The sequence below is a fragment of the Polyodon spathula genome, chromosome 14 (genome assembly GCF_017654505.1).
Source record: "Polyodon spathula isolate WHYD16114869_AA chromosome 14, ASM1765450v1, whole genome shotgun sequence".
NCBI classification, from domain to species: Eukaryota; Metazoa; Chordata; class Actinopteri; order Acipenseriformes; family Polyodontidae; genus Polyodon; species Polyodon spathula.
The window spans coordinates 7,740,165-7,757,919 of record NC_054547.1 but is presented as its reverse complement, the minus strand read 5'-3'; the positions used below and the strand labels follow the sequence as shown (position 1 = coordinate 7,757,919).

General features: G+C 39.5%; 1 protein-coding gene across 9 annotated transcripts in view; it reads right to left on the bottom strand.

Annotated features, from left to right (window-relative positions):
• Positions 1-590: 590 nt before the first annotated feature.
• Positions 591-17,755, bottom strand: part of LOC121326694 (E3 ubiquitin-protein ligase RNF220-like) — a 140,340-nt gene continuing 123,175 nt past the window's right edge. For 5 of the 9 annotated variants that reach the window (XM_041270073.1, XM_041270072.1, XM_041270074.1 and 2 more), the window contains 7 exons: positions 17,429-17,515; positions 17,267-17,322; positions 16,689-16,776; positions 6,523-6,631; positions 5,314-5,475; positions 4,982-5,056; positions 591-1,695 (listed from right to left, as the gene is read on the bottom strand). In XM_041270073.1, coding sequence (XP_041126007.1) covers positions 1,624-1,695; positions 4,982-5,056; positions 5,314-5,475; positions 6,523-6,631; positions 16,689-16,776; positions 17,267-17,322; positions 17,429-17,515 — 649 coding nt within the window. In that variant the 3' untranslated portion in view covers positions 591-1,623. The remainder of the gene's footprint in view (positions 1,696-4,981; positions 5,057-5,313; positions 5,476-6,522; positions 6,632-16,688; positions 16,777-17,266; positions 17,323-17,428; positions 17,516-17,755) is intronic. The other 4 variants (XM_041270076.1, XM_041270078.1, XM_041270079.1 and 1 more) reach the window with 1 other exon arrangement.

Below are 17,755 nucleotides of genomic sequence, written 5' to 3'. Positions count from 1 at the left end.
TGAATTTACCCATGCATCTATACTGCTGTTTGTGTGCAGTAGGCTTAGTTAACTTTCCTAGAATTAAAGATGGAAAATGGAATAAAAAAAAAAGATTTTCGACTAGACCTATAACATTTGAAGTGCTTTAAAAAAATGAATTTCTGTCTCCTGGCCTCTAAAACTAAGGCAAACAGGAAAAAACATCTTGACTGCTGTTGGGTAAGAGATTCTTCAACTCACAGAATCAGTTACTGTAGACGGCTTCTCAGTGCTATACATATGGAAATCTTGGGGCGACTTGGTGTCACTGCTTTACATCTTGCAAAAGAAAAACCAAGCTTGCAGTAGGTGGGAGCATTCTTTGTTTTAGGTGCTCATTTTAAGGAGCGCACATCATACTAAGCTGACTGAACTTTTGCATTCTTCCGCACAACATCCTGTAATTTGTACATTTAACCCTCATGTATTTCTGTATATGGAATTATTTAAATTATAAAAAAGGTGATTTCTATATTATGGTAAATTGAGCACTCTTCAAAAACTAATTTGAATGTAGGCTAGCGGTGTGTCAAGGAAAACAAAAGGAACAAATTCAGAGTGCCAACCAGTTTCACTGTGCAGTTTCATACTTTATTTTGTCAGGGATCTAACTTACAAACAGCCCGTACGCTACAACTAAAGACAAACCTGTTTTTTTTTTGTTTTTTTTCCCCGTCTAAAGCATTTAAAGTATTTCTCAAAAGTTATGGGTTTTTAATCTTTCTTCTTCTTTCATACTACAGTTGCTTTACATTTAAATGAAGAAATATACACCACTTTTCTTTCTGTACAATGAATGACAACAAGCCTTTAGAAGGTTGCTGCTTAAGACTGAGAGTCCCTCAATCTTACACATGTTGAACTTCATCCCCACCCAAAAAAGTCTTTTAGTCTATACAATGTGTGTGTGTTTAATTCTATTCATGAATACACAACATTGTAAACATACACAGACTATATTTACATGTGCTTCAGCTCTTTTTTTTTTTCTACTTCTTTTTAATTTGGTTCACTAAAACACCACAAGAAAAAAATTAAAAGCACAGAACTCAATAACGAAGGGGGTCCCAAGGTCGTCTTGAGGTCCAGCAAAGTCTTTATGGATGCTCTCCTACCAAATACTGGCACCTAAACCATCTTCAGTCTGGTCCTCCTGGACAGTGTGGTTTAAGTGGGGACAGAAGCAGCAATACAGGTGGCAGCTGGCACCTCCCATCAATCTCTGTGGGATGACAGGAGGGTGAGCAGGGTTTGGGCTCAACAAATCTGGTACCAGCAACACTGCAACAATACTGCCATTCTGTACCAGACTGTACCAGAGTAAAAAAGGGGAATATGTTCATACCACAGAAAGCCAGCCTTGATGGAGGGGGGTGTTTCAGGTCTATATCGTTGTCACAAGAAGATCTAAATGAATGAACAGGTTCTTTTCCGAGGTCAAGTTTGCAAGGTCACCTCCAACAGCGTCCTTTACAGAGGCAGTCTTTAGTCTCTTAGTTTCAGGAGGTGCTTTAAAAATTTGGCCTCAAATACAACAACAAAATTCAAATAACTCCAAAACAAGATGCAGCCACTTGACGGGCCAGCCAGCTAGCTGCTTCTTCACAAGTAGACACGCCTCAGGTCCCCAGGAGATGTGATCGTGTTGCATTGTGGGCAGAGCTTCTTGGCACCCTGGGAGACAAGAGAGAAAACAAGGTTTAATTCTAAACTGCTTGTGGAAATGTCACATGGCGATTCAAACAGAACATTTTTACCAATGACTGCAAAAGAATGACTGCTCAAAAGATGGCAGGACAATATTTTAATCAACTCCACAGGCACCATACCTCTGGATCATTTAAGTAATGATCACATTATTTAGAAGAAAATCCAGCTTACTAGTATTTTACTTTCTTTTTTTTTTTTTATACAATTTAAAACCAAAGGTACCTGGTCCAATAAGTTACTACAGTTTATGTCTCACATGATTTTTCTTAATAATTCTTCAGCCCTGCACTCTGACATCACCATATTAAATGCCTCCACACCCCAGTTAATACTCTGGGAATCTTTTCTCCATCTTGCATTCAGGAGCAGTGAGCAAGGTGTTGAACTGTGTCACTAACGCCCCTCATTGCAGACAAAGGATCGACATGTTTTATTGTTCTGCCTCAGTTCCACTTGTTGACTCAATCATTAGTTCTGTTTTAATGGTTGAATTCTAGTACAGATGTGGAAATTATCCAAGAGTCAATGTCCCTATGTGCGAACCCTTACACAATCAGAGTTAACTGGGGGTGAAAAGGTTACAATTTCATATGTGTCCACCTAAACCCAATTACTTCATTGGATTTAAACAAACAAAATCAAATGATCATATTTTACTATGAACTTTGCACTCTGCGCTAGACAAAACAGTTCAGATGTGTAAGTTTACTGTAAATCCTGGAAACACAACAGGAGTCTTTCCCCAATCCTTTCATTCACATGTAATAAAATCAATGTCCGTCACACTATTAAGTTTTATCAATGTTTAGTTAAAGGGTAAAAAGCCCCCTCTGTGTGTGGTCTCTTCTCCATGTCCCAGCAGGGAGCACAGTATGTTTAACACAGACATCGGCAGGGAGGCAGTTTAGCTCTTGCAAACCTCATGCAGCACAGCCTGCCAATAAAGGAAAGTGCAGAGCAAGTGGTGAGCTCCCCGAGAAATCATAAACTCATTGCTGGGTTAGCAGACCTGATCAAGCCTTTCCTTTTTAACAAACCCCCCTGCGCTGGCACACAGATCTCCACAATGACTTAAACAACCCTGATTTATTCGTGCCTATGTTGTTTTCTCACACATTTCTTACAGTGCAAGGAAGCTTCAAACAGACCAGCAAATTGTTTATGGAAATGCGGACAGTATTCCGTACAAACCTTGACAAGACAGTCCCTCCAAAAGCAATGTTAAAAAAGTGATGAATGAATTGATGAATTTAAAATTCCATCTTTCCACCTTCATTGATTTACAAGTGTAAAAAGCCATGGAAACAGAGCACCAGGATTAACGGGGAGTTTGTTATTTACAGCTATTTTAATTCCAGGAACAGCTGAAATTCTAAAGTTTTCATAACACACTGGTACCGTGTCAATACCTGCCAACTGTCGAAGGAAACAGCTTCATCATCTATTAACTCTCTCTGAAGGGAAGGGAACTGGTCCGGACCCTGACATGAGCACACATCCGTTGGCAAACGCCCTGGGATTTAGCCTGCTTGGTCGAGACCTCCGCTATGCTCATCAACTACATGCTAACTCTGGCACACAGGTGCAAAGAGGATTTGTGGCTCTCTTTTTTAGCTTCCAAGCCAAGTGTTTTGCTTTTTGTTTATTTGTGACATATGCAGAGGGGTGGAGGGTGACTAGGTCCTCAGTCTTAAAAATACCAGACTGCTGCTTTGGAAAAACCTACTCATGGTGGTTGTATTTGGAAAACACTCCAAATGGTTCTACATGTCAATAAATCCACTAGATCGCTTCTGCCCACCTTGATGTTTAACCAACAGGTCAAACCGCACCTTTCCAAGTCAGTCTGCGCTCTCTGCTCCTCTATTACTTAATTAACTTTAACAAGTTGTTTATAGTTCTGGAGACATAAGAATCCCTTCTCTTATTTCTCTTTTTACTTCTTAGCTGGTTTTCTTATTGCCCTTGTTGGCAAGAACAAAAAAGTTCCCTTTATCCAGCTTAAAGAAATTAAAGCCTTTTTTTCTTATAAAACAAAGGAGTTACCTGATTTTAATGAGAACAATGTACCGCGTGGGCTTCTCACATCATACGCCAGCTGCTGCGCTCTATTAAATTCATAAAAAAGGGCAGCAGTAACGAGATTACACGCATTTACTTTGATCAAGACGCAAGGAGCCCCAGTGTGCTGCTTTTATTGCTGTCTTCGGGCAATGTTTTAATGGCTACATTAGTAACAAGCTGCTGCAGCAAGCAGAAATGTCTTATACTTGCCCCTCCAGCCCCTCCCCCTTTCTTTTAAACAGTGGGCTTTGTGATAAAAAAAAAAAACAAAAAAAAAAAAACTTATTTAATAAATTGTATATTGGAAAACGGCCGTGGCTGCGAAACAGATGAGCGTTTTCTTATTAATTGCTTCCTTGTGTAGTAGCAGAATGTATTAGCGGATAATCAGAACCTGTTCCCCTGGGGGACGTGCTGGAAAGTAAGGAATGAAAGAAAGAAAGAAAGAAAAAGAAGATCCGACTTACTCTTAAATCAAGAAAGAATTTCAGGTTTCTGTTAATGTAGGAGAGTTCTACAGGGTAGCCCATTTTGTGCAGACTGGCTCCCTTTCAAAGAGGCCCAGTCCAAACTGCTGAGATGGGAAGGGACATTTATACTAAACAGTTTCAGGATGTATTCTGGTGTACAAGGGGGGACGTAATGTAGAACACATGCTTATGTTGTAAAATACAGAATTTCCCATTGCACCTTCACTTATTGATATGCTCTTCGACGTCTAGTACTAGATCCTGATCAGCAGAACTAATTTTGTATTTCTGTTTGGCACATTCATCCCTGGCACAGGAGCACGCTGCAGCCACCATAAACTCCAGTGTCAAATCGCAGGCGTAAATCAGGCGACTCTGGAGGTGACACTGCAATGGTCATGCTCTGAAGCTGCTTTTTCTTTTCCTTACTTCAAAATGTGTACACTTCTTTAAGTTTCCTCACATCAACATGTACGCTTTAAGACTGCATTCTTGGCACACTGTTAATGCTTCTAATTGTATATGGCAAACCGCCATGAAGACATCTTCTGAGATCTGGGGTCAATAGGAAATACCAAGAACACATTATGTTCTCGTTCACCTTGTTTTAATCTTTGGAGAAAATATATTACAGCAATTATACTACATTGAGTTTTACCCTAAAAACACACCATTAGTAATGGTGAGAAAATGATTCAATGATAAAAGACTCTTACCAAAGTCCGAAGCCAGCACTCTTCACAGTGTACGTGCCAGCACTGAATAGAGGTCAGAGGCATTGTGAAGGAATCCTGACAACAAAAAACAAATCAATATATTAATAAAAGAAAAAAGAGAGAGATAACCAACATGGCTTTAAAACCAAATAATCTTAACACATGCCAAGTGTGTTCTTACATTGGTAACACACAGGGTTAATAAATACAGCACGACAGACGTTACAGATGTAGCAGCGCTGCAGAGGCAAGAAGCAACACGGCTCTAAAGACAGCATGATGATTTCATCTTCAATCTCCATTCCAACCATGGCATGAGAAGAAAGTCTTACCCTCATGGGTGGGGACACCCGTTTTACTCCACAGCACCCCATTACGTAGCCTCTATATAAACAGTATATGCTGAGCGGAAGTTTCTTTGCGCCCAGACTGTCAGATTTGTTACTTTCAGGTTCCATATTCTTGTCTTCAGCACTTGTTAGGAATTTCTTCCGCTGGAAGGAATTCAAAAGCAGCACTGAGCACAAGAATGTGGAAACTAAAAGTAGAAAACACAGACAAAAACAAAACGCACACATAAACACAATAAATGGCAGGTAAAGCCTCTCAATACTATAGCCACCATAGTCCTTTTTCTTTACATAACCCAAACAAAACCTAATTAGACCTACTAGAAAATTTTACTTTTACTACCAACTGACATGTGTTCTACTCATAAAGTTCAAAGTCTGCTAAATGGATAAAATAAAAATGTGATATTTATTAATACGGTTGTAGACTGTTAAAGAAGCCAGTCTTAAACAGTTTTGTGAATATCACACTATTTTATTCATAACAGAACTCAACACACTTCGTAACAGAAAAGCTCAGGTACAGCTCTGTGAAGTCAACCTCAACTTCCATGGGTACTTCTTCAAAAACAGTAATAGAGAGGGGCATTGTATTAATAGTACATGTTTCAGCATTCTTCAAACTACCCTCCCCTTCTTAAGAGGAGGATTGGTCCACTGTAATGCACTTGCAGTGAAAGAACTGCATGTAATACATTAACTATCCACTAGGTGGAGTTGAAGACCACTGATTGTGGGTATGTACTGTAGTTTCTGCTGTTGCTCATCTTCCTAGGCATTCTTAAATTTAAAAAAAACAAAAACAAAATAAACACACACACCGGTCCACTTTTTTCAGCATACTCGCTCACAAATCACTGTCCTTTGTACAGCACAGGGGGGATCAGTACGTCTCTGGCCTTCTAAAGAAGTGGTGTGAAGAGTTACATAACTGAATACCCTCCAATTCAAGCTTGGATATTCTTGTTCAAGTAACACAAAGCAATTATTGATTCAAATGCCGAGATACAACTCTCTTCACACACAACCCCACCTCCCCCCCAAAAATATAATTTTATATTTTTACAAGTTTGAAAAACAAACTGAAAATTAAACTTCACTAAACTCATGCCCTAAAAATGTTATTACACAGACAGACTGGCTGGCAAGATAGACTGACAAGACAGTCAGTATCACTGTATATAGCCTTACCATGCAGATGAGACACTTAAACCGGTCCCCTCGTGCCAGCTGTCTCTCAAGCTCCCGGATCCGAGCCTTTAGTGCTTCCAGGGTCGTCACTGTTGAGTCTTCTGTAATCCTGGGAGGGATGAGGCATTGGTCAAGAAACACTTTCTCAAGCCCGTAACTACCGCAAATATCATATAATTCCAGCAGCACAGCACTTTATACAGCATAGCACACCCAGCATACAAAAAGTTGCGCGTCGCCGTTTGAAAATTGCATTTGAGTTTAAGAGGATTGACAGTAACGGCAGGAGACCTCTGAAGGATGCTAAAGATAAATAGTAAAACACACCAAATGAGTTACAGCTGCACTGAAAAAATATCAGCATTCTGCATGTGTTTTGTGTGTCAAGAATGCTGAAATGTGGCAAATACTTTATTATCGATTTAGTTCTTTCTCACTTGAAATGTCAGTGAATGGATATTTGAGTGTAGTGCACTGCCAGTTCCAGCCGAGAGAAGTTTTTTGTTCTTTCACAAAAACCCTTGGAATTTTAGCTGTAAACAAAACAGGTGTGCAAATACAACAGAAGCCTGCGCGATGCAAACAACTTTATCCTTGTACATCAACAAAAAGTTGAAACAGTAAGTGTGTTGTCGTCTCGCTCCCTTAAAAGGTTGGTACCACTATGTCTGGTATCCCCAAACCTTACTGGCAGATAACATCCATTTTGCTGGCACATCCTGCTTAACAAAATACCAGTCTTCCTGAAGCCTGCGAGCAGCGAGGATTACCAGCACACAATTTACATCCTGCACCTGTGGTTTGCTCTGTCCCCCCTGCTAAATACCGGTTGATTAATGCTCTTGGTTTGTAAATGTATATTTAACTCTCTACAGCATATAAACTTACAATAACTAAATCAATACCCCTGCCATTGATTGTCCAGCATCGCACCATTGTGATGCTTATGGCAATTCGGTAATTTTCCGACGAGATGGAGCTCTGATCTACAGTCCCCTATTGATTTAGCATTGCATCACCCCCCCATGCCAGTTTTCGTATTAGCCGATGCACTGTTAGAGTGCTTTCTGATTCATTCATTTATTACTGGCTTGCACCCCATAACAATGAGGACACTATTACCATCCTCATCACTGTTTGATTGAGAGGGAGCTGCGATGTCAAGCCAAGAGTGAATGCAGAGTCCTGCTATGCATTAATTGAGTACCAGTGAGAAGGCACAGGGACCAGACATTCCTTATCAGGCTAAATCTCCCTCTGTGCCCTGCTTCCCAAGGCAAGGTGCTGCATAGGTACATCCTTAATCCTCTTTCCTAGTTCTAACAAAATCCATTAACATCATTAACAAATAATTATCACATCCACAAATCCTCCACAAGACTGGACAGGACTGACTCCAGCAAATGGTCATTTGTGAAAATGTTTCCACCGATCTATCCCCCTTTCTCTCATGAGCACATGTGCCATCTTTGTTTCTTTAATTAAGCCAAGGAGCAGCACACTTTATACCCCCCATCCTCCCCACCTCCATTCCCAGCTGGCAATCACAAGCAATTTCCTTTAAATAATTTTGTATTGTGCAGCCATGGAATTCATAATTGACCTGTGGTGCTTAATAAACAAAATCAACAAACAGTCACTTACAAGCTGGCACACAGGTGACTGGAAGGCAATGCACTCAGGGACAATGTCTTTTATCTCTGGTTACAGACCCCAGCGCCTCTGCCGTCTAACTGCGCACAGATTGATTAGTCCCAGGTGGAAATGGCCTCTTTTCCTAGCAGCCTTGCATTCCCTCGCAGTATCACTGGATACACACTTTATTTTAGCAGATTTCAGAGGGGCCATACATTTATGTATTGTCATTAGTCTCCTGGATTTAATTATTTTCACATTTGATTAAGAACATAAGAACATAAGAAAGTTTACAAACGAGAGGAGGCCATTCGGCCCATCTTGCTCGTTTGGTTGTTAGTAGCTTACTGATCCCAAAATCTCATCAAGCAGCTTCTTGAACGATCCCAGGGTGTCAGCTTCAACAACATTATTGGGGAGTTGATTCCAGACCCTCACAATTCTCTGTGTAAAAAAGTGTCTCCTATTTTCTGTTCTGAATGCCCCTTTTTCTAAACTCCATTTGTGACCCCTGGTCCTTGTTTCTTTTTTCAGGCTGAAAAAGTCCCTTGGGTCGACACTGTTGATTACTATAAGCACTGTATCAAGGACTAACAAAGAATTCTGATAATGAAAATGTACTCATTTTCATCAAAACCATTCTCTAGGTATAGACTATGTAAAACAGTGCGACTCAACTATGTTCGAGTACCTCCACTGTATTTCTGTCGCAAGGGATTATTAATGACGTAGCATGGTCTAGCTTGCAATACTGCTGAAAGCCTCAGGTGACTGGTTAATCAGTGAGACTAAATTAGATATTCCCCAGGTCCCGGTCATAAACACTCAAAATACATTTCTTGAGGAAATAAAGGTCACAAGAAAGTAAACTTCAAGTTTGCACGGTACAATTTCAAGTCCTTGGTCGATGATATCAGCATTTCTCTTTCGCTAAACTACGATCGGCACCCTGTGCATAAAACTTTAACATCTTCCCTTATTAGTGTGGAGCTTGTAAAAAACCATTTAGTCTTGATTAGCGTGCTTGCTTATAAAGCATGGTGTGCTATCTTTCGTACAGAGCATTTAGAAGTTTTTCTTTACAGGCCTATAAATGCCAACACAATAACACACGCTGAAACGTCCATATATCTCAGCTAAGTCAAACTTTTCCCAATAAAGATCTTTCCCTCTGTGCTTGTGATGAATATTTATTTTCCAGGAATTTATTGCAAATCTGTTTCTTAATCTCACTCTATTCTGAAGTGCGGGGGGCGGGGGGGGGGGTTATTCATGGAAAGGGTACTGAAGATTTAACCGTGTGACAGTTGGTCTGTTTGTGTTTGAATTCAGCTACTGGCTTTCTGTTTGATACATGCCACACAACTCCTTTCACAGTGGCAGGTGCATTTACAATATCTACCAGTAGCCCCGGCACCTATTTGAGACCGGCGACTATTTGAGACTCTGCGTTTATTATGCAAGATCACTAACTTCAAATACTTCAGATGCAACCACTAAAAATCTGCCTGCAAACAACCTTATAGAAACAACATAAGAAAATTACAACATTCCAGCAACCTCACTAAAGGTTGTGCCAGAGGGTAACAGTTTGTATTGCAATAATAATAAACAGTAAAATCTACTAAACAGCCCTGTAAATATCAGAACACACGCATGTATTAAGGTAGGCTTGCAGCACAAAAGAAAAAACATGGTTTTAAAATTAATAAAAGCAATAAGTATCATGCTTTATTAATAGATATTTATTTATTGTTCATCCTCGAAACGTGTATATTGGCAAGCATGGACAATCGAAAAATTAACCAGCAACAAATCTTCATTGCAAAACAACCGCATAAAAAACTGTATTAATACGAAAAACAACTTCATGCTGTTGACCCACAACACACTAAAAAATGCTTCAAACTGTTTAAAAATCAACAAAATCAATAGTACCAGTTTTATCACAAAATCTAAGCAAAGGTGACCAATTTGTTTTTATAACGTGTACATTGATAAATAAGAATGCTGGAAAAGGAGCAAAATACAAATATTCATTGCAAGACTCAAATGCACTAAACACCACAAGCCGCAAGATGTGCAGCTCCATTTCAAAAAGGCTTCAATATGAACAAACAATCGGATACAACTTAATATCTCTGGATGATTTATGAACATCACACCTAACATTTTCATAGCAGAAACTCTGTATTTAAAGTGCCTATAGAAAAGCTACACCCCCTTGAACTTTTTTCACATGTAGTTATGTCAGTGCCTTGGAGTTTCATGAATTTAAATGAGGGTTTCCCCCCCCCCCCCCACTTATTTACACACCATACTCCACACTGTTAAGGGGGAAAAAAGTTTTTATTGAGAAAAAAATTATACATTAAAAACACAAAACAGAAAGTTCATAATTGGATAAGTCTCAACCCCCTTTGTTAATACTGGGTGGAAGCACCTTTGGCAGCAATTACAGCTGTAGACTTTTTATAGGCAACGATCATTGAAAATTAAGCTTCTTATTTTGTTCAAAAACAGCACATACATAAACATGAAAAACTAATAAAACAGACTTTACGCAATAAAAGCCCAGCAGCTCCCGGCGCTTATTAGAGACCGGCAAGTATTTGAAGTTCTACGGTAACTTTTTAAATCACGTGTCCGTCATCTTCCAAGCTATTTCCAACCTGCACTCATACCAGTCCATGCAGTCTGCTCCCCATTTACTGCTCTGTGTCTCTATCAATCTATTTATAATCTTTATCTATAGTCAACCTCTCACTCTCCATTTGATCTTTCAATATCAATCTATTCAGATCCGTGTTTATCTAGCCCTGTCTTGTATATCTCACGGTGCAAGCTAGTGGTAGTGTCTAGAAGAGCGATTACATGACTCGTCAATGTCTCATGTTAACATCTTTAAAATTAGTGGTCTATGGGTCCCAGAAGACAGCATCACGCAGCTGAACTGATTGTAAATCTCAGTAAAGTATTAGGAATAGCTTCTCTGGCATCTGTATAGGCCAATCATCATGTTTAGGGCAATTACCTTCACAATATTTTCCAGAATCATATTCCAATCTTTTTAGCAAGTAGCTGCCAATATTGTTCCCCATGGCCTAGTTCTTACTAAGACCCAGTGAGCATGCATACAACCACTACAGATGCTACACGTTTTTGAGTTGGAACTGAACATGACCACAGAATATAAGGAAAGACAAGTATTGTACAGTAAAACCGACAGGGCTCTGGATGATTTCTCACTGGCAGTCCCCTAAAACCCTGTTTCTATGTGACTTCTCCACTGGGTGCCTCACAATTTCATTGCTTGGTCTGAGCAGCAGAGGGTTAAGCAGCGTTTAACTAACCCTTTGCGATCCTACGTCGGACCAGGTCCGACATTACAATTTTCCCTTTCCAGTCCGACATCATCAAAAAGACGCAAAAGCACAGGACTAGTCGTTTTTTTCTCCACAAAAAAGCCAAGGAAACCTTTCAATGGCCAAATGAAACCGAAAAAAAGGGGCTTATCTGAGCAATACAGCTAGCCCCTGCAGCACAGAGATAACACGGACACAGCAATGGAGATAGCTGCTTCTGTATCCAGCGCTCAAAGAATATCAGACATTTTCAGAGGTATTCCTTTTAGATGTTTTAGTAATAAAATAATGACTTGGACCACATTATTAAGGGGTTTGGTAATAATACAAGTGATCAAGAGAGGATTTATCAGTATGCAAGTCTATAAAGAAAAATACAGCGTGAAAAATACAGCGAACAAGGAGTGGGGCTTGGCTGGAGCTGCAGTACTGATGTAGTTTTGCCATGCAATGTCTTTTAAACCTGTTTTACTCTGGAAAAAAAATATCTGAAAACAGCGCATGTAAAATAAACAGTGCGTTTGAAAATAAATTCGACCTGATGTGCCTGACAGGCGCTGAATAAATGGACCGCAAAGGGTTAAAGATCAGGCTTTTCCTAAATATTCTGAACCTTCAAAACCACGCCAAAAACGCTTCAAAAATAAATATTCCTTTTAATGATACTATTTATTTTGCAAGTCGTAATGTCTTCTCTGTGTCCTTCTGCTCAGTTAAAAGATAGTATGGTTTTTTATGATTCTAGCTTTATTGGTAAGGGCATCCAATTGGTTTAATTGGGTAAAATGATGAAATCTTGAATATCAAAAAGGTTGTTTATGTCCGAGCATAGGCTCAAGTGTGTATATAGCACCCCCCCCCCCCCCCCCTCCCCTCTACTTTAAGGCTCATCTGTTTAACAAGTATTTAAAGTGACACAGGATAATGAAAATGGACTCCAGCATAACCGTATGTTGTAAGGCTCTAAACCTCGAATATAAATTGTATTACGAAGGGAAGAAATTGTACAATTTTTCACTCTGGTGTGGGGGATCGAGGGGGGCAGGAGGGTTGAGAGTCATCATTTATAAATTGAGGACAGATTCAATTACTTGCTGAGCTACATGGAAATTTTAACCATTGTTTCAAGCTAAGCATGAAATTTTGCGACAATCAGATTGCCAGCATGGAAAGTCTCATTTATCTTATCTGGAAAGAGCAGGGCTGGGGCCGACCTCAGGACTCGGAGATCATTACCCATATGGGATAGAAACTGCTCACTGAACACATCAAGGAGATTTCACTGCACAGCCTCACAAACATATTGTCTAGGGGCGGACACAAATTCAATTTATAGTCCGCTCACTGGATCCACAGTTTTATTTTTATTTTTAATAATTTTAAAATCTTTTTTTTTGTTAAACTAATTTAAAAAAAAAAAAAAAAAACAATTTAAAAAAACATATACAGATAAAGGTTAATTGTATTACCCTTTCCCAACTTTACCTATATACAAGTTAAAACCCATGCAAGTTTTCTGATGTGAAGGGTTAGGAAATAACCCACACATCACTCAACAATTATAAACAAGAGGGCTTAGTTGCCAGCGTCATCTATCCAGCACCTCTTACCCAACCTTAAACATACACCTTTTTGTAGTATCCTCTGAACAGTAATCCTCAAAGAGTTAATTACGCCATGCAAAGCAATACCAGCTGCGGCTCCCGTACCCCCCGCCCCTTCCAAACACCTTGATTAATGACATCATCCTGATTGATTAATGATATCATCATCCTGTTTTATTACTCCCCCACCCCTTAAAATAAAACCAAACCAAGACGAGCCGCTACCCTTCTGGATTACAAGAAGCGAGCCCTGGAAATATGAAGTGAAACATGAAATAAAAATCCATGTGTCTTGTCTCAAGCAGCACTAAGCTAATAAAGCCAGCGACTCCGATCGGAATCAGAGGCCCTTCTCCTTGTTTACTTTAACAGTGACACCAAACAGCTGGAATGATTCATGCCTCGGCTGGCTAAAACGTTTAAAGCCCGTACATCATGCCAGAGGCATTCTCTGCGGCTGGCGGGACAGAGGGAGACCGACCTCGACAGGCCGCAATGAATCAATCTGAGCTGTCAGGCTTCAACTGCTACATTTAGAACCACATGGCTGTTCACTGAGTCTCCCCTCTGTGTTACAGACTGAACATCAAAAACTAAAGAAAACAGTACAATTCAGATTCACACAACTGAATGCAAGAAGTGTGCATGTGTACATCTAATCTAGAGTTCACATAGATACAGGTCCATGCTAGAACAGAAAAGCAATTTTTTTTTTTTTTTTTTTTTAATTTAAACAAGAAACTCAGGTCTTTATGAGCGTTTCCCACCCGCCCCCTACTTTTACCATCTCAAAAATAGAAGGCACCACAAAATGCTCTGATAAACATGTCATGTCTAGTCTGATAATGATTCCTTAGTAGCAGATCAATACCACAGCTATCCTGCCTGTGCTCTACTTCACATTTATTATATTAAAGATCTGGCGGCTGCTTATCTTGTAAATATTTGCTTTTCATCATGTATGGATTTCATTTAACAGAGAGTAATGACTTTATTAGCAAGTCAATTAATTGATTAGTTAATTAAAAGGACACATATTTAGGCTGTTACTGGAGTGTCACAATCTTCTAAACCCTAAAGAGGTCGATTCAGCTTCAAACACATGAGCTGAACTGGTAGATCACTGGCACAATGTACAAACGTCTTGGGTTTTAACTCAATAAGACCCAGTGTATGTAAACGTGTACAAATCTTATTTCACCTCAATTCATGAATAACAGAATATACAAATCTTTTCAGTAATTCTTTATTTCCTTTTTTTAATATTCTACATTTTCAATGGAATTTGCTTCTATATATTAAACAATTTGAATGAAGCATACGAAATCATGTAGCATATATGCTGTGTTTGGTAGTAAACAACCATTAACTATAAACACAGCTACCCGAGTCTTTACACCATAATTAATTCTATTTTTAAAAAAATGCATTATGACCAAGTAGGTTAACCTCTGCTGTGCCTCGGCACATACATACATACATACAGCAGAAAAGAGACTCCTTTAGGGTTATCCTCTATATATAGGAGGTAGGTGTCTAGTTTAGGCAGATGTGACAAATACATGGATAGTATGAATCAACATAGCTCTATGTTATTCAAGACATGCTTCAGTTGCCAAAGAGGTGATTTTGTCGGGGGGGGGAGGGGGCATCAACACCTCCTCCTACCATCCCTCTTTCCACCAGCAACAGAGCACTGACCCCAATTACCAATTCAGTTAGCAGATTCGTGCACACACAAGCACACAGGGGCAGGCCACGCAAGTGAGCTGCTTGAACACAGGGATGGAAATTGTTTAATACAAGCAGATGTCTGGGGATATGGATGAGGACAGGGAAACAGGGGGATGAGGAGGCTGCCCTTTTACATTTACAGGTTATTTAAATGTATTTGCTGACAGCGCCAGCTCAGCTAGCTTCCCCCCTCTCTCTCTCTCGGGTGAGGTTAGATTGAAACACAGGTCCTACTTGAAAGGAAAGCGCCAGGCTGCTGTGAGATATCACTTTGTCAAGAGAACAGTGGGATTTATTAAATATTTTAAGTACTAGAGATACTGGGGTCCATCCCTCCATTTAACACCTTAAGGGGTACATAAGGAACTTTGTATTTGTGTTACATGTCCCCATGTGTTGCTACAACTGTTTACATAAGGTGTGTGTATTGTTTAATTTTTTTTAATTTATTGTTTTTTTACATTTTGACCACTTTAAATTGCATTCCCTGCCTCAAGATGGCTTTTCATGTACCTGCATGGACCTCTCATAACTACATTTCCCATCATCCTCCTGCTCACATATGTAACTGAGATGGATTTACCAGTGAGCTGGAGGGTGATAGGAAATGTAGTTCTGAGAGGTTCATGCAGGTACATGGAAAGCCATCTTGAGGCAAGGAATGCAATTTAAAAAGTGGTCAAAATGTAAAAAACAATAAATTTAAAACACACATCTTATGTAAATAGTTGTAACAACACATGGGAACATGTAACACAATAAAATAAAAAGGTCCTTATGTACCCTTTAAGGTACAAAAGGAACTGAGCAGTTGTTCAAAGGGTTTCTTCTTGAAATAGATTTGAGAGTGACAAGTATCGTGAAGAGGAAACTGGCAATTTGAATGACCAGATCTAACCCAAAGTAAATTTTAAACCCTGTTTCTCGCAGAAATAAGAAAATTAGCATAATTTTATTTGTGGGACCCCAGAAGCCCCAAGTTAAAAGGAAATCAGAAAATGAATATTTTGAACGTTGATATAAATTATTAGCTTAATGCAAGATCAAAATAGGTTAACTAATCTTGCAAGATGTGGGTTTGTAGCAATATTTAAAACATCTCTAATCTCACATATGTGTGATTTCACAAACACACTACAGGTGTTCAACATGTACTGCTACATACAGTAAGCTCACCTGCCACCGATGTGTCCTTTGGGTTTATAATCAGGCATGTGCGGTTCTAATTACCATTTCATGAAATGAAGTCGCAACACAAAATCAATCACCACTACACCTCAGTTTAGTGCCAAACCCACTTGGGGTCAGCAAGCAAGTGGTGCTGTGGCTGAACAATAAAACAAGATGATGAAAGTAAGAAATTGTACTGCTCGAAATCTTGTTCACATACTCCAGCAAGCAATATTACTGCCTGCTAAAAATCAATACACAAAAGGGGACCAGTTAAATGATAAAACACAGAAATAAAATGACCTTCTAACAGAAGATCTAGCGAATGTTCACAGCAGAACTGAAGATTTACTCAGACATGTAAAACAGAGTCGAACCATATATGGTTCTACAGCCACTAGCAAATACATTTAATCCAGTTCACTGTATTCAATCCCAGCAATCTTTCAACATTGTTCTGTATAGAATACGGAACAAACAAAAATAGTTAGATCTCCAAAGTCTGCCAGGATAAACTGACAATGAAGGGGGGACATACACTTTTGTCTGAAACTCACAATTCCAAAAGAAAGAGTTAAGCAGAACAAGGGAACAGATTTGGAATCGCAAGCACCCCATCAGCCGGTGTACTTCCCCATCCTGTCCTGTTATAACTTACTTGTCAATATCACTGTTCTTACACGTCTTCTGTGCTGTCGACGCAGCCTCCTGCTTGCTGCTCTCCCCATTACTCGTTGAGGGCATTTCTACAGGTAGACAGAAAACAGGACATCAGCACTGAACCCCTACCAAGACACCAAGAAACACCAAAGAGATGTTATAGTAATAAAATAATGCCTTGGATCGCATTATTGAGGAGTTTGGTGATAAAAAAAGCGACCAGGAGATGATTTATCAGTATACACAACTATGACGAGGTATGTGATAAATACAGCAAACAAGGGGTGGGGCAGGGCTGGAGATGCAGTACTGAGTGTCCTGTTGATATGCAGTGCCTTTTAAACCTGTTTTACTTTGATTAAAATTGCTTTTAAAACAGTGCATATAAAATAAGCAGCGCTTGTGAAAATAAATTGGACCCGACGCACCTGACGGGCGCTGAATAAATGGACCGCAAAGGGTTAAATCTATTAAACATAAATCAATAGGTTACAGTCAAACATGGCAGATACAGCCAGACCAATGGATATACAAACGGACCTAAGGACAGACCTAAAGACACACTGCTTTACTCACCATCGCTGGCCCATTTAGAAAACTCTGGCGTTATCCTGGTGGAGGGTGTGCCACCACTAGAAAGCAAAAAAAAGGTTTACTGATGAATGCAAACAGTCACCTGAACATCTTGCAGTCCTTCAAAATAAGAAGCTGCATTATAAAAAAAGTGGCCAAACGTACTTTAAAACGGCTCCTCGCAGTGCTTCTCTTTCTTTGGCTTCTCCAGGTTCCTCTCCTGAACATGGTATAACGTCTGCTTCTGTATACCTGAATGCAAATGGTTAAGGAAACAAGATGCCAAGTGCAATTCAACAGGTTGAGAGATAACCCTAGACAAGGGAGCCTGTTTTTTTTCTTCTTTGTTTTTTTCAGACATTGTAATACTGTGACATTTCAAATCTGGTGACTCCCCCAGCTTCTTCATTATAAAATTGCATTTGTAGCTTTCTGTTCTTTAATGACAATGATTTGCAGCATGTGTAGAGAGCCATGTCATTAGTGTATGAG